Source organism: Bactrocera latifrons, unplaced genomic scaffold, assembly GCF_001853355.1.
Source record: "Bactrocera latifrons isolate USDA-ARS-PBARC rearing strain unplaced genomic scaffold, ASM185335v1 scaffold_136, whole genome shotgun sequence".
Lineage (NCBI taxonomy): Eukaryota > Metazoa > Arthropoda > Insecta > Diptera > Tephritidae > Bactrocera > Bactrocera latifrons.
Window position 1 is genome coordinate 65,587 of NW_017534808.1, and position 25,291 is coordinate 90,877.

Consider the following 25,291-nt stretch of genomic DNA (forward strand, 5'->3'; position numbering starts at 1 on the left):
ATACCATTTGACAAAGGCTTGTTTATTTAAATGGTACAACTCTTTTTATGTTCGTGTGAAGTTTGATACCCATTTGTCAATTAGTGTTTTCGGCAGCTGATGTCAAAAGTTTGTTCGGCGATTTTATTATTAGTTTATCTCAAACTTGTCTCATGTGAGTCGTTCGTCAATCTCTGTTAATGGCGATTACATCGTAAAAGTTGAGGAAACAGTGCTCGAACATCGACCCTTAATATTTTAGGTATGAAATGTCTCAATGCCAGACTGAATATTTGCAAAAATAACATCGAGTAGCGACCGCTAAAGACATTCTTGATAAAGTAGCTGACGACCCAACTTTTATCAAACGCATCATTACTGCTGACTAGACGTTCAACAATATAGCGAAAGGCACTCCAAAAATGCTCCGAAGTCGAAACCAAAAAAAAACCAAAATTCACTAAAAAGCCACCCCTGCCGAGTCTTCCACAAAGTATATCGAAAATTGTTGGCATTACAAATTACTTATAGGGTCTACCGACAAGAACTACGTGGAGTAGACCCGGATTTTTATCCGACCAAGGACTTTCAACTCGGCTGCATTCGGCATTCGACAAAAACAACAGCAATTAAACAAAATGGGTTCTGTTTTTTTGTTATGCATATAACTTTAAACCATTTGACTGAACATACCCCAGAAATAAAAATCTAGAGACTTTAAATCGAATGATCTTGATGGCCATTTGACTGGGACATTTCAGAAAATGAACAAGTCTCCGAACTTTGTACACAATATGGCCATATTTAGACGTGCAATATGAGTCGGCTCACCGCCTTTTTGGAAATAGAGATCGTCCACGAGTCGAGGGAAAAGCATCGTGTTTTTAATGACAACGGCACTTCCTGCCTTTCTAAAGTTTTGTTTGTGGACGAAGCCATTAAGCCAGAAATACGTTTCATCTCAGCAGGCTGTGTTTTGCGCGAAGGACTTTTACAGCACATAGCCATCGGATGTCCAAGTGTTGTGCCAAAGTGAAACCTGACATGGTGAAGTGGCAAACCTAACCGAACACTGACAAGAGTTAACCAAATCCGTAAACAAACATGTCCGCCAATAGCTGTCAAAATCACGTCATCCCTATTGGTAGAAGCTACTCACAAACGATATTTGAAATAGTTTTTAGTTTAGGTTAGGTTAATCTGATAAGCCAATGAGCCACGCATAGACTAGTTTTTTTTTTCCTTTGCGATACAAGATAGAGTTCAGTTTCTAGGTCCATGAGGAGTAGTCATTCTTCAGGATGCCTGCGCTTAACATGAATTTTAACAGACTCTGCGGCCTCACTATCGATACCTCCTCCAGTGAGCTCCAGTGGGGATCTCAGATGCTTAAAGCGTAGTCTTGGCAAAGCGGCAGAAGTGCAAAAGATGTGCTCTTTCAGTCTTCTCAATCGGTCAGCCCTTTCTGCGGGTGTGTGCCACCACCATAGTGACCTTTTAGCATTCCGATCATATTCCTGTAGTCTCTTCTATCGAGTGCCAATAGGAATTTTGTATACTTCCAATCAACACTTTTGTAGCTTTGCACCCAGGTAGCTCGTTCCATTGAGTTTTGGTTTTCATTACCATGCTTCTGTTCAGATTATTCTATAGACATGCAATGTCTATTGGTTCCCCAATGTTGATCACGTTTTTGGATGTTAGCCGTACACCATTATTGGCAATCTCGTCCACGGGTTTATTGCACACGATGCCTTTGTAGCCTTACATCCAGCAGAAGTGTAGTTGCCTGCTTCTGGCAACACTTTCCACTGCTCTCCTGTTTCCCAAGACACTTCTGGCTGATATGCGATACGAGGTTACTGTCTTCAAATCATGACAATGTGAGCAATGACACACATTGTCTGGTCGACACCCCGCGATGCAGCTAACAAGAATTTTTGCGTTTTTTTTTTTAAGCTGAAGCCAGTTTCTTGATCTAAAATCGAATTTAGGCAGGCTAACAAAAATAAAAATATTGGATTAAACTCAACTTTTTTGTTTTTTTTTTGTTAATTTTTTTTTTTACTTTTATGCTAACTCAAAAAATATTTAATTTTTTTCAACAAAAATTGTACTGTGTACTCTTAGCTTATTGACTGCCATCACACATTTTCGTGAGACACACGAAGATTGCTTGGGCGACAGTTTTTTGTATTATTATTTCTTTTTCTGCTCTCAAGGGAACCAAAATCAACAAGTACATTAAGGAGAGTTATAGATATAGCCGTTCACAGGACAGTCGAGTCTACGCGACCCGAACGGACCCGGATTTTTATCCGGCCAAGGACTGTTAACTCCACAGAATTATGCCGCTACAACAACAACAGAACACAGCTATTTTAAAGGTAAGAATTGCTGCAACATGAGAGTTATGATAATTTTAGACATAATTTCTGGTGTATGTTCACTCTAAGCTCTCAACAAAATACATTTGAAAGACATTACTGTGAATTCTTGCAAAAGGATGAAGGTTAAGGTTGAAAAACAAACAATATATATATCATTTTTATATTTCTTTCGCTTATTTATTTCTTGTTGTCACACATTTACAACTCACACTATAACTATAATATCAGTAAACCATTTGCAATAAATATCATACTTATAATTCGAAAATTCAATAAAGCAATGCAATGGGTATGTATGTACTTATAAATACAGAAATTCATAAATATGTGTGTGTTTAATATTGAACGCAATGCTTTCTAGCAATTACAGTAATTGTACAAATTTCAATATGGTCAAGTGCTGAAAAAATCACCAAAAAAAAAAAACACCAAAAGTAATTAAAAACATATTACTTACTAACTTGAGAGTAATTTCGAAAACTAATTGAAAATCAGTAAAAACTCAAAGGAGTTGCAAAAAAAAACTATATTTACTATGACAATTAACTTGCGAAAATTATTGAACTTAACATAAGTACGCTTACTGGTGCAAAGTCTGGGTGCTTGAGTCAAAGTCGAGGAACAATAAAAAGGCAAAAACCTATGATATTTTAAGCTGTAACTTATAATAACACTTTATGCTCTGTTTGCAACTGCGCGAATGCATTAAGAAGAGATCAGCAATTCATAAATGTAAACGTAAACGTAAACTTAATAACGTGCAGGCGATGTGCAGTTTTTGCATACTTGTACATACATACATTATACCATTATACGTAAGACATAAGTATTGTATAGGTTACTAAAACTATTAGTTTTTTTAAGTGCTTGAATGTATACGTCAGGTATTTCTATGTATATATATATGTATATATTTTTAATTCATAAATAATATACTTCACTTTCGACTTACTTGCATACACAAGTGTATGTAATATATAGATATTATTGTATACTACATAATAAATTTGGCAAACTACACATTACGCCTACATTACTAAAAGTCAGATAGATATATTTGTATACTTTTATTGGCATTAAATGTAAACGTACGCAATATAGAACTAATATGTAATATTCTTTCAACGTTTTTACGCTTTCTACCATAAATGCTGAATGCAACATTAATTAATCTAAATAATGAGAGTAGCAGCAAAATGAGAACACTGTTAATATAAATTAAAGGACTGCAGCGCACATTTAGCCAAGTAGGGATGACATTTTTACTTAAATTCTAATTACTTAATTTGCGTATGTCTGTCATCACGTGTTTTATGTGTGACAAAAATATGCTGAACGCAAGTATATTCCGGTTTAAGAGGTTATATCCACTTATGAATGTATATAAATCTATTTTTCGCTAATATAGTATATCGAATGTGCAAATATCTGGAAATTTTCTCACAAAATTTTAAGTTAGTCCGGGAAATCGAAGATGTACAGGGTTTGTCCGGAAAGTATGGGACTGAGGAAGACTTAAAAAAAACTTTTGAACCAATCGTAACAATTCTTTAAAAACTTTCAAAATAGGCTCCTTCTGCGTCGATACAGCGTCGTCAGCGCGATTTCAAAGCATTGAAGGCGTCACGGAAGGTATTCTCCGGAATAGTTGAATGCTGTTTAGATCCCCTCTGTTGTCGCAAAAAAGTCGGGGGGAGGGGCACATCTGAGCTGTAGGGTGGCTGCAGAAGCGTTGGGATGCTGGTCTTGATTAGGTAGCTGTTCACAAGAAAGACAGTATGAGCCGTGGCGTTGTCGTGGTGCAACTTCCAATCAGCTGCGATGTTTTGTCGGACCCGATTAATCCTTCGTTTGAGTCTCTGGAGTATTTCAACGTAAAACTTGGCGTTGACGGTTTTTCCAGGAGGAACAAATTCATGGTGGACGACGCCTTTGATGTCAACAAAGAGAATGAGAATCCTTTTCCTTTTGGATTTGCTCATTCTTCCCTTTTTTGGGCGAGGAGACGCCGGCGTGTGCCACTCATAAGATTGTCTCTTTGTCTCGGAACCGTTAGTCGGTTCCCGCACGCGCCGAAGTACAGTCGCGGCGGAAGAAAATCAGTTACATTACTTTCCGGAGAAACCCTGTATTAAAGTACATAAAATTCTCAAAATATACATTATAAAAAAAAAAAATTTAACGAAGACACGTCTTTTTCTGACTTGCAAGTGAATATAATCCCTAAACCGCGATCTCTCTTTATGCATTATCAAATTTTTGTGTTTATATAAATACGTCAACTTTGGATTGTCTCTCTAAGCTTTGGTTTTGTTAAAAATACACTTGGGTTTTTTTTTCATTTAATATATCAAATTTGCATTTTTTGCTTCTTATTTGCTCAAATTAAACGTTTTTTTTTGTACAATTATAGAAAATGTTTTACTTTTAACTTTGTTAAGCTGACGTTTTTAGGGTTTTTTTTTTAAATAATATTTATGAAATTCATACAATTCTTGCTTTAACTTGACATACGTCTGTGGTATTTGGTTTTAATACTTAAATCCATTATAATTTGAAATTGTAGTACTCTTGACAGCAGACATACATACACATCCACACACAAGCGTTTCTTTGCTTTTACTTTTTCTTGCTTTTTTATACTTTTTTCACCTTTTCTAAGTTTGTTTTTTTACATTTCCGCCCGCTTGTGTCCGCCTCAGGTGTTCCTGCTTCTTATAAAGGAATTTGTACTGTGGATGATCCTTGGTATAGCGCTCGAACTCATCTTTTTTATGAAAAGGAATATATATGTAATTAATAAACAATAATAACGGTAAAAAAAAGCAAACTCACCAAATGAAATGCAGCCTTTGTTCGTGCTATCGATGGCAAAGAACAATGCATCGCACTTTTCCGGCGTCATTTTGCCCGTGTGCCGCAGTATACGTGCGAAGCTTTGACGTGTAATACGTTGCGTTGACTCCGTGTACAACTGAGGGGTATAAATTAATAATATGCATCAAACACGGGGGGCTAACACCCAACATTTTTTTATAACTCCAAAGAAAGCGTGTGAGTTAGTAATGAGATATGTTTTTTTACGAGATTCAACGCCTAGTCGATCAATAAACCACGATCATAAATCCTCTATCGTGTGGTGAATGTAAATGTGGTGAATACGAATGAAGTGTTTCAGATATTATCACACCCCACGTGGGGTAGTTAGCAATATTGGATGGCAACGGAGCCATGTTAGTTATTTTCATAAATCGAAATTACATCGATCTAGTCTTAATTTTGGTTAAACACGATACTTTCAAAACTTAAAATAAAATCATATATCTAAAGAAATCATAAGAATGTTTTTGTTGGAAGTAAAATTTCACAAGTTTATCGAAGATTTCCTGGGATGTTCTGCCAAAATGATTACGAATGCAAAAAACTCGCAAAACAATCCCGAACCCGAAGGGAACCTCTTTCACAGGCACAGTTGAAGAAAGTTGTGGCTTTGGCCCGAGAAAAGCCATTTTATGCCTCAAAAAAAAAAAAATAAAAGAACAGTTAAATGTTGATGTTACTGCTTCCACAATAGGAAAACAGCTGATAACAGCTAAACTCTATGGCAGAAGTCATGCGGTGAAATAACTTAAACCCCATTATTTGCAGGTCAGAGTTCAATGTGCTGAAGACCACCTGGATTGGTCAATCGAAAAATGGCGCAACATATAGTGGTGCTCCAAACCAAAAATTGTTTTATTTGGTTCCCGAAGGAGCCAACTGTATATACGGAGACCAGTAAACGCTTCATTTGATTATAAATATGTTTCACGGACTTTAGCACATTAAGATGTCAAAATCAATGTATGAAGGTGCTTCTCTTACTATAGCACAGGTCGTTATTTTGGATAAAAAAAATTAACAGGAATGCTAAATTGTATGTTGAAATAATGGAGTTGACTATGCTACCACAGTCTGAAAGCAAAATTGCGTTGAAATGGGTCTATCAACAAGATAACGATCCCAAGCATAATAGCAGGTTCGCAAAAAAATTGGTTTGCTATAAATGAAGTTAAGGCTCAGTCACCGGACCTTAATCCAATTAAAAATCCTTGGGCAGAGGCCAAAAAAGTAGTAAGAAAAGATAGTCCGTCAAATACGAAGCAATTATGGAGTGTTGTGAAGAAGGCGTGGAAAGTCATTCCTCTTGAGAAATGCAAGCAATTGGTGGACTCCATACCTAGGAGATGGTTTAGAGATTATTAGATTACGAATTTATTAATGAAAGTATTGATTGTCCTCCTTTTTTTTGATATTTGTATTTCTTATATTTTGATTAGTTATCGGCTTTTCAGTAAAAACAACAACCTATTTCTTGTCAGGATTAGGGTTCTGCAAAGTCTTCAGGCATACAAACATCGCGTGATCCCCACTCTCAGACTCTTTATGAAAATATGCTGAAGGTTTTGAGGTTTAATCTAAGCAGTTTTCATGGATTAGAAAATGTGAAGAACGCAAGAGAGTAGCAACATCTATGCCAAAAATATTTTCTCAAAAAGAACCTTAGGCATTTTATACGTGATCAATTAGATGTGAAAGAACATCGTTTTAATTACATTAGCAGAAAATTTCCTCAAATACTGAGGTTTTTTACTTCGATTACTGATAGTGTCATGAATTGTAAGCACGAATATAACAAAAATCGAGAATATCAAGAATATTGTTCAATTCGACTGGAGCAAAATTGATAAAATTACGACTTTTTGTGCATGACATCGAATAACTATTCCTTTCGGAGACACGTTCGAATAACGGCAAGCCGTATTTTTTAATATTTCAATAACAAAAAATAAAGAGATTTTAACTATGTCGTCACAAAAAATTGATTGAAACAAGCATGTTTGTGCACGAATCAAGGTTACCCACCCTTCTTAAGCTCGAAAACCTATTTTGAAAGTGATGATAAGGATTTGTTAAAGCACGTGAAAAGGTGTTTTTTTTTTTGCCAGACCGGGTCAAATTTGGAATATATGTATATATTTATTTATAACAATTATTTGCTGAATAAGCCAAAATATTTCAAATAAGTTCTGGGCAACAATTTGCAAGCAAATGATTTCTTTTTATATTCGCATAAACAAAATTATATTAATTCAAAACAGGGCTCTATTAAAAATATGGATGAATAGAAAATATACTTTCAAAAACAACCTAATGCTGCTGTTATCAATTCAGCAAAAGTTAGAGAGTGACGAATGTAACAAACATCTGACATAAATGATGTTAATTATCATAATAATTATTAAGGATACATTGAACTTTATAAATTTGTTGCTGCTCAATAGTAGGACTGTAGGACGGCCGGAACGGCAGAAGAACAAATCATGGATTTTACACATTACCACGACTGTGACCAAATTTAAAGCCAAAAACACAATGAATACCATCGATCAACCACCGCATTTACTACTTTGAAGGAGACGGAATAAATATTGATGAATAATTAAATATTTTGCTATTTATTTACAATTTCCGGTTGTTGTTTTGTCATATTTGCAGTTGTACACACTAAATATGAGTAGCAACTTTCTGTTGCGTCTCTGAAATCAATTAACACCTAACAAAAACTACAAACTAAATTTAACAAAAGAGACTTTCACTATGGATTTCATTTGTTTATCCCGAAATGCACAAATACATATGCAAATTGACATCAAAACGAAAATTACCGGGAAATAAATATAAAAAAAGCGTGTATTTTGATTAAAGACCTTTACCGAAGTACAAATATTAAATTTAACATGCCTACTGCCAACCCCTAAGCGCGTCGGGGTTTAATTTTTTTTTTTCTTCAATTTTAATCTTCAAATTGTTTTAATGATTAGAAACGTAGACAGAATGAGGTGTCAATGACGATATAATAAAATGAAATAAAGAATAAAAGGATTTTCACTTACAGTAGCGATGGCGCGCAGAAACACGATAATCTCTTCGTTCTTTAGTTTACAAAATTGTGAGCATAAAAGAAAACTCCTCAAATTAACTGTATACCTGTGATGCTGCAAAAGGAATAAGAGTGAATAAATCAGAACATATGTATGTAAAGACGATATGAACAAATCTTACATGATCTAGTAATGCGAAAAGCTGGAGTAGTTGCGAATTTTTAGGGTCAATCCGAAGTAATTCAGCAAAGGTGAATATGTCTAAACGGTCAGTATTGTTTATGCTAAGAAAATCTGCAACTAATTCTTGATCACGCACGGAATCTGGGAGGAAACTGCAAAATGGAAATTGGGATAAAGCAAAGTAAGCGATTGATAACAAAAAATTAACATAAATATTAAAATATAAATTAAAGTAGCATAAGTTAAGTTAAAATTAATTAAATTATTATAATTATAATTTACAAAAATTAAAATCTGAGCTACAAAATTCATCCTTAATCATTATTATCAACTTTAGCTAAATTCGACTTAAGCCACATTTAATATATTTTGCCACAGAAATAAAATTGATTATTATGTGATAAAAAGCTTTCTGCATTCGTAACGAGAATCAACAAAGTATGTGACATGTAACTCCTTAAACTTACCCCAAATTGTAAAGCACTCGTTCAATTTCGATAATATCGCCAGGAAAGGGCACACGCATATCTTTGGCACGACTCATTGTAATCACATCTTCGAAAGAGTACTCTGATGTTGGCACACCAAGCGCTCTGTTGTTAGAAAGAAAGATGAAAATAATTATAAAGATTGCAAATTCAAAATGCGCTAAAATAAGTAAATGTATGTTAACTCCGATCTCACACTTACTTGGCCATAACATCTCGCACATTTTTCGCATATAAATTCGCATCAGCCTTTTCCTCCTCTGACGGTGTGTACACCGGTAAAAATTCGATTTCACAACGACTATAGAATTGCGCCATTGTCATCCAAAGCAGTTTCAGGCTAAAAATAAAATAAACTCAATTGAGAACACCCATTGCATATAATATTTAGATGAGGAATCAACACGGTTAAATTTTAATCTAATTATTCAACACATAGCGACGGAAGTATTTTTATGAAAAGATTGTTAAACCTAGAACTTAACTCAGTGATTCGACATATGAAAAAAAAGAAACCTCCATATACCCTCTGTGTTCCTCGGACCATTTCGGACTAAATCATTAATATAAGGCCGTTGCCGGAGCAAACCTCTTTGTAAATAATTAGACTGCACTAGCTCAATTTAAACTAATTTAAGTCTAAAATAAGTAAATAATTAATTAAGGCATTCCTATGTCAGATTTTGATTGGTCAATTTGTAAGGCAGCTAGATGCTACAGTGGTCCGATCTGAACAATTTCTTCAGAGACGTATACCGTTACTTTGGATAATAATTCATGCTAAATTTCGTGAAGATATCTCGTCAAATGACAAAGTTTTCCAATAAGAACTTGATTTTGAACCGGTTAGTTTGTATGGTAGCTATATGCTACAGTGGTCTGATTTGCATGATTTCTTCGGAGATTATAACGTTGCTTTGGATAATAATTCATACTAAATTTCGTGAAGATATCTGGTCAAATAAAAAAATTTTCTATACAAAACTTAATTTTTATACTTCTGTTGGTATGGCAGCTATAAGCTATAGTAGTCCGATCTGAACAATTGGTTGGGATGTTATGCCCTTGCCTCGGGAAATGATCCATGCTAAATTTCGTGAAGATATCTGCGCAAATTAAACATTTTTCTATACAAAACTTAATTTTGGTCCTTAGGTTTGTATGGCAGCTATAAGCTATAGTAGTCCGATCTGAACAATTGGTTCGGATGTTATGCCCTTGGCTCGAATAATGATCCATGCCGAATTTCGTGAAGATATCTGCGCAAATAAACAAGTTTTCCATACAAGGAATTGGTTTTTATGGTACATTTTGTATGGCAATTATATGTCATAATGGTTCGATATGGGCAGATCCGACATATTAGCAGATTCTTGGAGAGAAAAGGACGGGAACAAAGATTCAAACCGATTTCGCAAAAACTGAAGGGCTAGTTCGCGTATACACAGACATACGGACATCGGCTCGTCATTCTGATCATTTAAATAGATATATACTTTAAAGGATCTCTGACTTTTTTTGTCTATAAAAATGATCAGAGAGGCGGATTTAAATACCTATAACCCCTCAAACAATAAATAATATCAACTTTACAGGACCTCGGACATTGCTTTCTGGGTGTTATTAACTTCGTGGAAATTAATGTACCTGATTCAGAGTTTAAAAATTAGAATACAACAATGAAAAAAAAATTTAAAGCAGCTAAAATCTTTTTGAGCATACTTACACGCCTGGACCGTCCCAAGTCCACGTGAATGAATCATATTTATTAGGATACTTGAGCAAAACTGGTTGTACAGGTACACCTGGATAGAAAGCACCAGGCTTAAATTTAATCAAGGCCTTGCGATTGGTACACGTGCCCTCAGAAAAGATAACAACTTGTGGCCACTCCTCTTCAGAACGTGCACGCTCTACAATCTCACGTATGGTGTTCTGCCGAGAATTCGGATCCTCGCGCTGCACATAAATGGGTTGCGCGAAATTGATGATTTCTTTGGAATGAAAAAAAAAACGTATTTCGTCAAGACAAAATCCATAATTTGTAGTGATATGGCGAACTTACTGCCCAACAAAGGTATATCGGAGGTCTCACGCTTCGCCACAATCGAAGGTGGACCAGTTGCTACCACAATGATCGAATCGACATAGGAAGAGTGCGGCGCCACCACCATGATGGGTGCTTGCTTCGGTGACGCACGTTCGCCAGTCAATTTGACATGATGAAATGTTCCGGCAGCGAAGAGTGTACGCATTGCACCGGAGGTGATTCGTTGAAACTGTCTGAAATGTGGCAAATGCGTAAAAACGTGCAATAAAGATTTGAATTTAATGATTTCCAAATGTTTACCTTCTCCAGCCGGTTATAGGTCTCGCCTTTAAGTCGTCAAGTGTGAGACCGTACAGGCCGATGCAGGCGAACATCCATGCGGATAGAAGCGAGAGAAGACAGCCGAACACGCGAATCGGCATCAAAAGCACTGTTAGCACATAAATCTGCAAACGAAAACAATACAAATTTTGTAAACAAAATATATGTATGTATGTATAGTATATAAATTTGGTAAACACCCACATTTTGCTCGAACATAAAATACACTGAATGATTTACAATCAGTTGTTCGAAAGAATGCAGCTTAGCGCAGCAGTAAAAGATTGGTTGCATTAATTTCAGATTGATTGGTGATTCTTAGAACACTCGACAACGATAAGACAATTTTTTTGTTTACTTTTTACTCAAGCACTTCGAACCCACGGAGGTGCTCAAAAGGCAAAAGCTCTTGGACTGAATCAAAATCCAAATTAAACACAAAAATTGTCGAAAGAGAGACAATTTTTAGTGAAGAACAACCCTGCTAGAGAAAGTTATACCATCTGATCAAATTGGACCCGGACTAACAAAATAAAACTGTATTTTCACGTATTTTAATATAAATCTATATTATCGCCTTCAAACTAGCTTCCGAGCCAAAATAGGTGTATATAGAAAGCAAGCCAAGATTAATCCAGCTTTCCTCGTAAGCTTCGAAAAGAAGCTTTCAAATAAAGGGAGAATTACAGAGGGTCTAAACTTGCCCCAGGATCAGTGTTAAAATTACCGAAGTGAGGAAAAAAGGCTTCACTACTGTAACCAGAGGAAACTGCTGTTGTTGTAGCGGCAAAAATGTACCGAGTTGACAGTCTTTGGTCGAATAAAAGTCCCGTCCGGTTACGTAGACTCGACTATTATGGTATCGGCGAAGGAGACAGGAAACTGCCAACAAAGGCGGTGTCATATGCATCGATTACTCTACATTTCTCCGTGCTGAAAACCCTTAAGGCCCTTATTAATACTAACCTTTACACAGAACTTGAACATAGGTTGTCATAATTGAAAAATTTTAAAGAATTAGTAGGCACATCAATCATACACGAATATTCTGTGCAAATTGGGTGCCGCGAGAGCTCATCTTTGATCAAAGGCAACTAAGAGTTGATGACTCGGAGCAGTTTTTGGAGATGTACCAGCATAAAAACCGTATCTTTTGTGCCGATATGTGACAATGAATTAAACATGACTCCATCATTTCACTCTGAAGTTCAATCCACAGTCATCCTACAAAAATTGTATTGAAAAGTTGGAGGGATACTTTAAACTATGTATCACCATTGTAGGGAACTATGATGAAAAAAATATATGTATATATTGCCAAAATAATGTGTTTTATTATGATAGGCCGAGCACTTGACCTGTTAGGTGCATAGAGCAAGGTCCTTGTAATAAGTTTTACAGACAAGCTTCTTTACCACCAAAGAGAATCTCAACCGACAACTACAGAATTATGACTAGGGACACTCGTCATTATTCCCACTAAGACAACCAGTATTTTGATGAACTTCCATCACCATCCATTTTTGGATGGCGGTGCTTTGGATGCCTCGATAATTTATGAAAAGCTTTAATACACCAACCCAACTAACTAACTTAAGCATATTCATAACGTTTGATAAATTTCTAAATAACAAAATGAGTTCGTCAATGAGTGGGTGTATTTCGCCTTTTTTTAAAATAAATTAAGCGAAATACGTATAAATAGCTATTCTACACGTACATATGTATCTACGTTCGTAAATAATTTAAAGAAATGGCAATCATTCATGCAAAACAATTTTTTAACACATATATGTATATACATATGTATATACATATATAGAAATTTGCAACGGTAAATAATTGCATAATTTTTTCCATGGAAAATTACATAAATATTATTCGATTGATTGCAAACCAAATTGTTCAATTTCTGAAGAAGAAAAACTATTCATCGATAAGAAACACATACACATGTACATATGTAAATGTAAATAAAAATATAATATATAGTTGCAGTTAACGGGAAAAAATACTAAAAAACTAAAGTAATATTATTAAAATAAAACAATTACCAAAAAAATGTGTTAATAGTTATTTATAATGCATACAGTTGCGGTCAAATTCTCAGTAGTGTGCAACCATAGAAGAGGAACTGTTAAAAAAGTATGCGATATCGCCTTCATAAAAAATTTGTTTGTACTATAAAAACCCTAAAAATAAGAAAAACAATTCACAAAAAAAATAATAACTAATTTCAATGAATTATAAATATATAAAAAAAATATGAAGAATTTCGGCGGTCAAAAACTTAGTAGTGCAACAAATTAAACCCGAAATTTCGAAAATAAAGAAGTAAATTTTTTTTTTTTTTTTTAATATTGTCGTTTTATAAAATTAGTATTTTTAGTTGCGTGGCCTTTATTTTTTATTCAACAAGTTTTTGACATTTTTCGACGGAGGAGATGAGAGTCATGCGTTCTTCACTACGTTTCCATCGCTTAGCCGATGTCGGCTTAAATCGGGCTACAGACTCCTTGACATCAGTGCACAAATTTTCAATGGGGTGATGTCAGGGGATTGTGGCGACCATTCCATTACCTTGACATTCCCTTCCTCAAAGGACCTTTCAGCACCTTCGAAGCCTTTTTTCAAACATGCCATTGTAGACAAACGGCACTTTTGGACTGTGGGCACTCAGGTCGTGATCACTTAACTGCCAGTGTACAGTTTCAATGCTTGCAGCTATATTAAGGGCATCTTTTAACTCTGTAGCAGGCCCACAGGAAACTGCATTGAGTATTTGATTATGGTGATCTATGGGTATCTCAGTCACATTGCTGGCTTCGTTCCACGCTTATTTATTACTTGGCCAGCATTAACACCAACAAGCGACGTCAACTTAGGAATCCAACGCCAATAAGTGTTACTTCGGACTGGCTAGGCTATTGAGAAGTAAAGTCCTTTTTCTCGACGAACAAAGACCAAACTCTGCAAGTCACTCATCATCCCCGTTGTTGTTGTTGTTGTAGCGGCAGATCATCCCCGTCCTGCTATATGGTGTAGAGCTATGGACGATAACAACATGTGATGAGTTGACGTTACGAGTTTTCGACAGAAAGGTTCAGCGGACGATTTATGGTCCTTTGCGCATTGGCAACGGCGAATACGGCAATTGATGGGACGATGAGCTGTACGAGATATACGATGACATTGGTATAGTTCAGCGAAACAAGAGATAGTGGCTGCGCTGGCTAGGTCATGTTGTCCGAATGGACGAAAACGCTCCATACTCCGAAAGTATTCGGCTCAGTACCCGCCGGTGGAAGCAGAGGAAGAGAAAGACCTCCACTCCGTGGAGACCTCCAGGTGGATAATGGCATGGCTTCGCTCGGAATCTCAATTGCGAAAAGAAGAAACGATAGATCATTTATTTCATTCATTGACTGAAATAACTTCATTCGGGGCCTTTTGCTACCCCGACAATAGCAAAAGCAAAAGCGTATATGGTAGATCTTAATGGAGAATATTTTGAAAAGCAAAACAAATTAAAATTAGGGGGTAGGCCTCACAAAAACACATTTTATAAGAAAAGTATTGTTACAAGGTCAATTCCAGACAGTTCTGCGACTAGGGACTAGACAAGAGTTTAAATTTGTGTTCGATCGATTCAAAATAACCTTGGAAAACTGCTCACACACACAGGGACACCGAATCTGTCGGATAGTGTTCGCTAGAACTCATCTCGCATGGAATATCTCAAATAATGTAAAAAAAAAAATAATATTATGTATTATGGACAGACAATCAAGGTTAATTTAGTGATGTGACAGTAAATGTTGAATATGATGTTCGAAAAATTCAGCATTTTAACTGCGAAAACTTTTAAGTACGAAAGTGGAAGCATTATGATATGGGGACGGGTCTGATGTTACGGTGAGGGACCTTTGAATTAAATAAAAAAAGAGGTGGAACAGATTTATTTATATCCGCATACTCAATAATATGGTTAAGCTCCTTTTTAAAGAATGTAAGATGACTCTATAGTTTATTTTTAAACAATACACCCACCCCAAATATACGTCGGCCCATGTTAACCTAGTCTTCTCAACCTCTGAAAAATAGAAGCGTCAGATCGAAAAAACAAGGAAGTATTGTGGAGAATGGACCAAGTAAATAGCTTTGTATCATTTGGATACCTGTGCGGTTCTAGTGGATTCAATGGCAAAAAGATGCGATGCGACAAGAATTTCCGACAACACGAACAAAGCTGCCATATGTGGGGGAAACTCGTTTCAGGACAAACCGCTACTAGGGAAATCCTTTTACTCCCGAGCAAAAATCTATGGGATTAACTTCTTTAGCTGTTACATACTACCAAACATACCGCGGATTGATTTTGATAAAAAGACGAACAAATCAGAGAAATTTATCTACTACGAGAGACATGGTCGCAGGCGATTTCAATGCTTGGGCGCTGGAGTGGGGTAGCATCTGTACAAATAGGCGCGCTCTACTAAAGGAATTCTCGTCGTTAGACACTGCGTTATTGAACACCGGAAATCAGAATATATTTGAGAAGAACGGTCGGCGCTCCGTTATCGATATAACCTTCGCTAGCATTTCTCTGGCGAGGACAAAAAGTTAGCAAGTGCTGGACCTATGGACCTATATGCACATAGTGACCTTCATTCCATTATGTTTGAAATCGAACACTCAGTGCACAGTCGAAGGAGTATGCCCACTAAGACGGTACAAATAAAAGGATGGAAAATAGAAATCCTGGACGTCGAACTCTTTAAACTCTTGTTAGATGATAATCTAACTGAGGAAGACATAGATCGGCAGACAGAGATCCTAGTGACGCACGTTAGTAAAGCATGTGACGCTTCTATGAGTAGAAAGATAAATGCCTATTTACTGGTGGAATGAAGAGATCGAAAGGAATGTCACAACGCGAGAAAAAGCTGTCAAAGGAGGTAGGGACTCACAGAGTATACGCAATTAAGCGAATGCTTTAAAAGAAGACGATCTTAAAAAAGATATTAAAAAAGTAAATCCCGCTGCTTTAAAGAACTTTGCGGAAAAGTGATGAAAAAGTGATAATGGCGAAAATCAGAGATGGCAACGGACAAGCACCAACGTGCCCAGGAAATCGTTATGGAAACTATATTCCCCGCACAGATCCTAGAGAATCGACAGCTCGAGCGTAAGAACCTTTTGAAACGGAAGACACTTTAGTCCCTGATGTGGAGGTAGTAGAAGCGGCGGATAGATTTGGCAATGCCACAGCGTGGATGGAATTCCAAATAAGGCTCTAAAGATTGCCACTAAGCACAATGCGAGATCTTTTGCTGAATTATTTACACGGTGTTAACAAAAAGGTGTTTTTCCGAAAACTTGGAAAAAGCAGAGATTGGCTTATTGCAGAAGCCAATAAACCAGCCGGAGAGCCTAGCTCACATCGACCCCTCTGTATGCTGGATACGATTGGCATGATACTAAAGCGTATAATCTGTGCACAATCAGACCCGCACTTAAAAAATGAAAAGGTCTGTCTGAATACCAATACGGATTTCCCAAACAGAGATCAACCACTAATACGATTAAAAAGCTTATTAACATAGCTAAAAGCGCGTTTAATTCGGCTTACTGGCTCCGTATCATAAGTGCACTAGAACGTAACGAAACCCCGACTTACTTGGTTAAGATTATATCCAGCTACCTGTCTGACCGGCTGTTACTGAATGATACGGATGACGGACCAAACAAATGTGCGGTAACGAGCGGAGTTCTGTACTTGATGTACGCTGAGGTGCTGCGTCTCCTCCTCCTGAAACAGGTATGCGGATGCGATAAACATAATCAGCCTACTGAGCGTACTATTCGCAACACTTTATAGGCCGGTGGAATCGACCGCTATCGCGCCACGATAATCGAAATTAAAGTTCGTGATCTTGGCGACATCTGAAACTGTTCTTATTTTTTTTGCCGAATACTGTATGTATGTATGTATAGCATATACAAGTATATATACATTTAAGAACTTGTGTACCCTAAAAAATTGGTTTTAAAAATAAGATGTGGAAAAAAATCAACTATCAATAGTAAATCCTATAGATATGTGCATATGTACTATATTTATCTATATTATGTACACACATATGTATGTATGTATATGTTTGGTGGTTTAGCTCGTGGCGCAGTAAATACATACACGAGTCTTGTTTTATTTTTAAAAATACATATATCATCAGACTATATAAATATACATAAACATGTGTGTGCAAATTTTTCTTTGCGCTTCGGCCAGCCGGCGTACACACGTGTAGATATGTATGTATTTGCACAATCAATGTCGACATTGAAAACAGCAGTGAACGACAAAAAGCAGAGACAATTTTAAATAAGAAAATTAAAAATATAAAACAAATTTTTAACTCAACAAGCAAGCGCAAGTTAAATGCAGAATACCGCCTATCGGTATGGTAATCGGTGAATCCTCCAAGGGCTGCAATGTAACGTAATCGGACTTCAACATTACAATAACGCTGGCTGAGGCGCTGAATGCAGTCAAGTGCAGTTGGCGTAGGTGGATATTGCATACTTAATGCAAGAAATTTGGGTCAAATACGTAAAAGCAAATTTTGTAATAATTTAACACCCTTTTGTTTCATTTCAATGACCGAAATTTCTTTTTTTTTTTTTTTTGTTTTGTTTTGCGGTCGTGGACTTGGATGTCTGAAGAGATCAAGTTGTTTTGTATTTTTGACCAATAAACTTTCAACGATTTTTTATTTTCAAACATAAAAGTACGAGATAAAGGTGTGTATAGAAATATAAAGCCGAGGGGGTACCAAAACGCATTAATATATTTCATAAAATATTCTTCTTTATTGGCGTAGACACCTGGAGGATGGAGTCATATATAGAAGTTCAAGCTAAGGTGAGAAGGCGAAACATCCTTACCCAGAGTTGTGCCCTGGGTTTGGGACCCCCCATGTGAAAAAACACCCCAATGATAAATTTTGACTCGGACTGGTCCATTTAAACTACGCGAACCGATAGAATTTTTTACTAGATTGGTACAACCTTTATATACTCGTGGTCTCCACATGTCAATTAGTTTGTTTGAAAGCTGTTTGCTGGCGACGCAAAAAGTTAGTCTTGCGATTTTTGCCATGCAAAAAAAATTTAACGGGTTTGCTTGAAATTTTGTGTTTCCTATGGAATCGCATCTACTGAAAAGTGGAAATTTTTGCAACAGTGTTTTGGATCTATCACTAGCGCAGCATTCAAAAAATAAGTTTACTATGATTGGGGGTATAAAAAGGGTTAGATCAAACTGTGTTGCGACTCGTGCCTTGGATCAGCCTGGCTGGCGGTCCTCTAATAGCCTCTTCTTGAACAAAGCTTACAGATACCTTCGTAATAAGATAATCTTGGACATTATTTCTAAGGAAAGCGAACAAAACATTTTTCAGCGACAACTAACAAGCATTGTGACAAAAAAACACCCAAAACTTGATTAAGTTTTATTAAAAACACAAGTCTACGTGTGGTACAACGCCTTCAAACACGATCGAGAGATCGTTGAAGATATGACTCGTTCTGGACGACCTTCGATCTCTTCAATTGATGAAAATATTAAAATGAAGAATATGGCGCTTGAAAATCGTCAGGTAAGTGTTAGAGAGTTCTCTTGCCATCTCTCGCAAATCCGTTCGAATGATTTTGTTGGATATTTTGAGTATTTAACCCGCTCTTGCTCGACTCGGCCCGATAGCGCTAAATTTTTTTCAAAAAGATTACTGTCAACAGGTCTCTTTGGATATGCTTGATCGTGAGAATTTCGATCCCACATTCATGGAGAACATTATAACTCTGCCCATGAGACATGGTTTTATGAGTTTGACATGCAAAAAAGTCAACAATCATCGGAATGGAGGGAAAAACCGAACCGAAAAAAACCACGCCAAAACCGCTCAAAAATCAAGCTTTTTCGTTAGTTAATAAGGAGTTATATTTGGACGTATTGAGGCGATCCGTCAAAAACGGCCGTTATTGTGGGAGGACAATTCATGGATTTTACACGATGATAATGCACCATCGCATCGAAACACGATTGTGACCGAATTTGAAGCCAAAAACGCTTACTCCATCCCAAAAGCGCTTATGAAGTATTTCGAGGATTGGAAAAATCGTTGGCAGAAGTGTATTATATCTGCGGGGGTTACTTATTATGAACAATTAAATATTTTCTGTTTTATTTACAATTTCCCGGCACTTTTTTGTCATAATGTACATAACATACAACGGAATCTAAAACTTTTAACGACCGATGTATATTAAAAGAAGTTGAAGAAGATTCTCTCAGGAATTTCACCAGTGCCTTTCACTGAGAACTTGAGAACGCATAACCAGCTAAAGGTTGCTAAAGGAAAATAATAGGTAAACTCCGAATTAGAGACCTATCTCCGTGTATTTCCCGATATTGATTATAAACTGAATAATAAAAACGCTCTTTGATAAATTAAAAAAAAATGGGACACCGATAGGTATGTCTAACCAGTCAGAACGGATTTTCATCCGGTCAAGGACTGTCAACTCTGGCGCATTTCCCAAAACTATTGGGAAACAAACTTCAAAAAGAAATAAGCAGTATGAAATAAGTTATTACAATTAAGTAGACCCTTCCAATTGATAAACACTGATAGCTACGGATGCCATCATTTTAGTGAATTGAGTGAAAAAATAGCAGAGCATATTATTAGCACATGTATCGTATTCATGAGACAACAGACGCACCAAGTGGTCTCCCATTAGGTGGTCGAACACTTAAACCGTTTGTTTAGCTAAATTGCATGCACTGTTTAGCTATCAATCGGGATTTACGTGCTTTAGTGCGCTTACCAGATGTTATTAGTTTTGCTCTAAAAAAATTTAAAAAATAAACAAGAAAGACAAAGGAAAATGAAAACACAATGAAGCAGAAAACAACAAATCGTATGATCTGATGATGCTATATCTAATTTAAATATATTAGTGCAAATTTGTGTTAAGCACTCACTCATTAGTAGCCAGCGAGGCCATTGCATATACATACGTCATGTGGAAGTATGACGAAGCCGGAATATACATATGTTTACATATGTTTAAAGTCCGAGTGCGAGTTAATGTTGTCAATGATAATGTCACTGGTGAACTTTTGTATCTCTAGTAGGAATTCGTCTAATAAAATACATATAGATGTACGAACCAGTGAAGAAAATATGTAAGGTTTAGTTGATTTCGAAATATAAAGATAAGATCGGAAATATTTCACAAGGAAACTCAGGCTTCATTTATTTCGAAATGTGAAAAAACATCAGAAATATTTCTCGAGGAAACTCAAGATTTTAAGAAAATAATCAAATAATGAATTTTCGATATGCAATCTCTCCTTTCGAACATAAGTTAAATAGAATATAATGTATGTTATAGCCGCCTTTTGAGAAATAAAGTGTTATCATGCGGATTCGAAAGTCGAATTGCATCTATTTCTCTTTGGATACAATCTGAGAAATCTGTTTTTTCATCAACAGCTAGCATACATTTTTTGGTCTTAATTTAATTCACATGGCACAAACCATTTTTTTAAGTTTAACACAAAATTTCATATATGCTCTTTTTAAAAAAATTTAATAACACACAATTTCTTTTATTGAAATTGCTGTAACTTTAACATCTCTACCCGATTTACATGAAGTTAGCGAGTTTTTAATAGGAGAATATATGGTGGATATCTCAATTTAAAAAGCCGCATGATGCGCGATTTAAATATACAGTGCGGTTATTTTTCAAACAAACCTTGTGGCGGGTAGGGCTTTTCCGCACAGTTCGAAAATAGCTACATAAGTTATCATTGCTTAATTATACGCTCGGAATCAACTTTAATGTTAATCATTGTGTTTTTAAGGCATTACAATATATAGAAATTTATATATGCATATACCACAGATCATTTCAAAAAAGTGCTTAGCAGTCAATTAAACGATGACATTATTTTCTTTCATATTTTAACATAAATAAAATTAAACAAGAATTGGACTTTAATATTTTCACTTTCTAACGCAAACTTTGATGAATTTTGCACTAAATTACAAATTCGATCACTCACTTATTTTTTTAACACGTAACTTACATATGTACATACAACACATTTACAACAAAAACATTGTGTTAAAACATCTGCAAATAATAATTAACATAATTAAAACGTACTCACCTTTGCTAAATCGATGTTATTCTCGATTTGTAAACGATGAACAAATGGATTTATGTAGTTGTATCCGGTTGATGACCAAGCGTCTTCCTCAGAATCTGTTTTTTCCATTGTGTGATTTAAATCTGCGCTATTCACATCATTGGAAATGTGACCATCGGCTTCGGCACTGTTGGACGCCGCGTTGTTACGTTTACTTTTAAATGCTGATGTTGTCATACTCTTGTGGTGGGGTCACTGGTGGTGGTGGGATAGTATTTTACTTTACTTGATTCTTTTTCTGAGCGCAACAATGTTTCCTGTCACTTAATTAGTTTATGTTAGTATAGCATATACACACTGACTACGCCAATAACCGATTAAATTAGTTTGCAGAAGAATTCAATATTTTAATTTCAATTAGAAATGGTTTTTGTTTTTCTCAATATCTTTGTTATCTGTTTTGTGTTAATTTTTTGCGACGCGTCAGCACATGTCAATTTACGGCATTCACTTCCACGCTAATGTTAATTACTTTCTCTTATTTGTTCCGCAAAGCTGGCGAATGGTGATTCAACGGCGTCGTCACGCCAACCGACTCTTGTGTACTGATTACTTTGAATTGCGTTGGTGTCAACTATTGCTAGCAATATTACACTTGGTGAGGGACGCTTTGAGTATATTGACTTCTGAATGGCGCTTGCGCGCTCAGCTATTGAACGTGAAGCACTCGATCTGACTAAGCTTTCTCACAAATTTCGCGCTTACTGAATGCTCCTCAATTGGTCTACTATATCAGACCGTTCACTCCGTTGGTTGATACAAACATTTACTCTGGCGTTGATTCGTGCCGTTTTTAATTTGTATTGTTGTTTTCGGTGCTAGCGCGATTATTTTTTCATGTATGTGAGGAGCAATTTTTTCATGCAAACAGCGTCTGAAATTGAAAGAAGAGTTATCAACTTGAAAAGGTAAAATAAATAAATAAGTACAAACAACTAAGATAGTAGAATTTTGGTAGATATTAATAATATTAATAAGTTTTTTAATCCTAAAACACACCATTAAGTTCAAAAGGTTCCACCCATGTAAAATTTTCCTATGGATGCTATAAAATTTAGTTTCTTGGTTTTATTTCATAATTATAAACAATTTAGAAAATATTTTCAATTACAAAAACATCTAAGACGTTTTTATTCAAAGAACGTTTTTATGAAAAAAAGGAATATTAGAAACAAAGCTAGCTTCGGCTACACTGACGCTATAATACCCTTCACATGTGCATTTTCAATACCATAAGAGGGTATTGGCACATTCAGTCATGGGTGTATGAATCTCGAATATTTCTGTTAACTTCCGTTTTGCCGAAAATAATTATACAATCTTCAACTACATACGTACTAACGTAAAAAATGTAATATTATATATTTTCAAAATATAGACAGATGTAGTAAAACTGATAAGCTTACAAAAAACGACAGAGAATAAATGAAAAACAAATCATAGGTTTTTACTCACTTCACTCAAGTTGTGCTACAAAGGCAGATTATACTATCTACAAGATGTTTATAGGCACAAAATAAAGTTTACCTATTATTTATTTAAACTCACAAGTTGGATTAACGACCACACATATTAGTACATACATATGTACATCGTTAAAAGCTTTTTGTGTCTCATAAAATAGCATCGATTATTTGCAAATAAAATATATGACTTAAGAAATAGTCGACAGGTGCTGTTAAAGTCACCTCAGTGCAAGAATGAATTATGACATCTCATTGGGAACTCTAAGCGAGGGAGACCCAAACAAATTATTATGGTATAATCAATTATACAATAAAGCTGGCCATCAAGTGAGCAACGAGTAAATTATTTGGTAAAAACATAAACATTTAATGTTTACATTTACATACAAATTAAATTTTCCAAAGGTAAAGCACATAGGCCCATAATTGAATAAGGTTCATAATTGCAGAGAAAGCACAATATCTGCACCGATAAACACAAACCCATTTTTAAACTGATTGGACAAATGCGGTAAATTTATTTGAATATATACCATTTGTATTTAACAAACTGAATTATAATTATATAAATCACTTCTTTCAATCACCTTAAATTAAATTTTCGTAAATTAAGAGAAAAGAACCAAATCGCTACCACCATTGTAGCCGCAGTGTCGCCAAAATAACCCAACTTAAAAGAATACAATACTTAAAAGCTTTTTCTTTAAGGCAAATGGAGCTTTTGGAAAAGTCTAAGATAAAGTAGTAATCTACGGAACTCACCGAATTGTTTAATCGTTTCAATATGTTTAAATTATGCTTTGATAATTTCTTTACTTTCTTTAAAATCAAACACAACTTGCGACATTCCACAAATGTGCCAATTTTTCTTGCTCTTGTTCTACTTCTTGCGCTTCTTCCTTCTCAAAAATTTGGAAATTTGTTCGTTGCCATATTGCATAATTGATTTAATTCTAGGCAAAACTTATAAAATTTTATTTGCCGACAGGTTATTATAAGTATTTTAGTTGTATAATTTTCTGATTTATTTATCATTATTATAGATTAAACGTTAGTCATGTCTATTTTTTTGCTTAAAATTAGTAATACTTTTTAGTTTTAGTATGCTCTATGATACGAGAACATACAACACTGCGGAAGACAAAACGGCTGAGCAAAAAGAAGTGGGAAAATCAGTATTGGCAGAATTGTCAGCTGGTGGTGTATAGAAATAGTTGGATGAGCAAGTGGATTTGGGATTGTATAAAATTAAATAATTTATGGAAAATTTATTAACTTCAACATAATTAACTGATAATAAAACTGTGTAAAAGCTATAAAATTTGTGTAAGAATAATTTGCGAGCATTTTGACGCTACGAAACAAATATTTGAAATAAAGGTATAGGAATGTTAAAAAATTAGACTCTTAAAAAACAAATTATAGGAATTGAGGTGAATGTGTAAATCAGTGCTAATTCCCTGTGTGATATCACAAGAAAAATATTGTGCTCAGTAGAAGGCTATTAATTAGCTATTCAGCAAAAATTATAAATTGTGCTAGTGAGTATTACAAAAGACCAACCAACGTTTTCAACCTCCTTCCACTTTATGTATCCGATGAGTGCGCTCGATGAATATGCCCATCAATGCTACGTCATAGCTGAAGGTGGGCAATACAAAAACAAGGAACGTTGCTAAGTTAACCCCTTATCGATTGGATTTGTAGTCATTCGCTGCATTCTTGTAAAAATTTGCTGCAAATTCTAAAGGATTTATAAAAACTGGGTGTACTTGCTAACCTCAAAATAGTTGTGACATTTATGTGATTGCATTTGCGCCATACTTGTGTGGAATGGAGTATGGCATATTAACGATGCCACGCAATGCTTCAACAATTATACTACGCATATTTATGTTGCTAAAGTCGTAATTTGTTTTCTCTTTGCCCTTAAAAATACCGTGATGAGGCAACATGGTCTAATGTCTCAACAAACTACTACGCAGTTGCGTATAATTCACAAACAGCATACCAACAAATACGAAATTGATATTTTGAAATATATTTAATGGATTTAGGCTATTAACAAACAAATCTAATTCATTTTCTTTGTTCCTTTTCTTTACATTGGTTATTCCCATCATTTGTTCTCATCGTTTTTATATTTTCCTACATTGCGTTTTTATCACCTGCTTTCTATTTCAATATCGCACGTTTCGTTTATTA

The 25,291-nt window shown here is 35.5% G+C and overlaps 2 protein-coding genes across 7 annotated transcripts in view; one reads left to right on the forward strand and one right to left on the reverse strand.

Moving 5' to 3' along the window:
• Positions 1-3,879: 3,879 nt before the first annotated feature.
• LOC108965183 (lysophosphatidylcholine acyltransferase) lies at positions 3,880-23,959 on the reverse strand. 3 transcript variants are annotated; one of them, XM_018927404.1, is made up of 11 exons: positions 23,849-23,959; positions 21,582-22,494; positions 11,315-11,460; positions 11,030-11,247; positions 10,691-10,958; positions 9,167-9,304; positions 8,944-9,069; positions 8,475-8,628; positions 8,306-8,407; positions 5,205-5,343; positions 3,880-5,136 (listed from the first exon to the last, which is right to left on the reverse strand). In XM_018927404.1, the coding sequence occupies exons 2-11, from the start codon at positions 21,795-21,797 to the stop codon at positions 5,027-5,029; spliced, it is 1,617 nt and encodes a 538-aa protein (XP_018782949.1). In that variant the 5' UTR covers positions 21,798-22,494; positions 23,849-23,959; the 3' UTR covers positions 3,880-5,026. The 3 variants fall into 3 exon arrangements, with proteins under 3 accessions (XP_018782949.1, XP_018782951.1, XP_018782950.1); XM_018927406.1 differs by lacking the exon at positions 23,849-23,959 and adding an exon at positions 23,674-23,697; XM_018927405.1 differs by lacking the exon at positions 23,849-23,959 and adding an exon at positions 22,620-22,721.
• A 290-nt stretch (positions 23,960-24,249) lies between these two features.
• LOC108965184 (ubiquitin-conjugating enzyme E2 H) overlaps positions 24,250-25,291 on the forward strand; it is a 14,675-nt gene continuing 13,633 nt past the window's right edge. The window contains exon 1 of one of the 4 annotated variants that reach the window (XM_018927408.1): positions 24,250-24,466. The gene's annotated coding sequence lies outside the window, so the exon portion shown is untranslated. The other 3 variants (XM_018927411.1, XM_018927409.1, XM_018927412.1) reach the window with 3 other exon arrangements.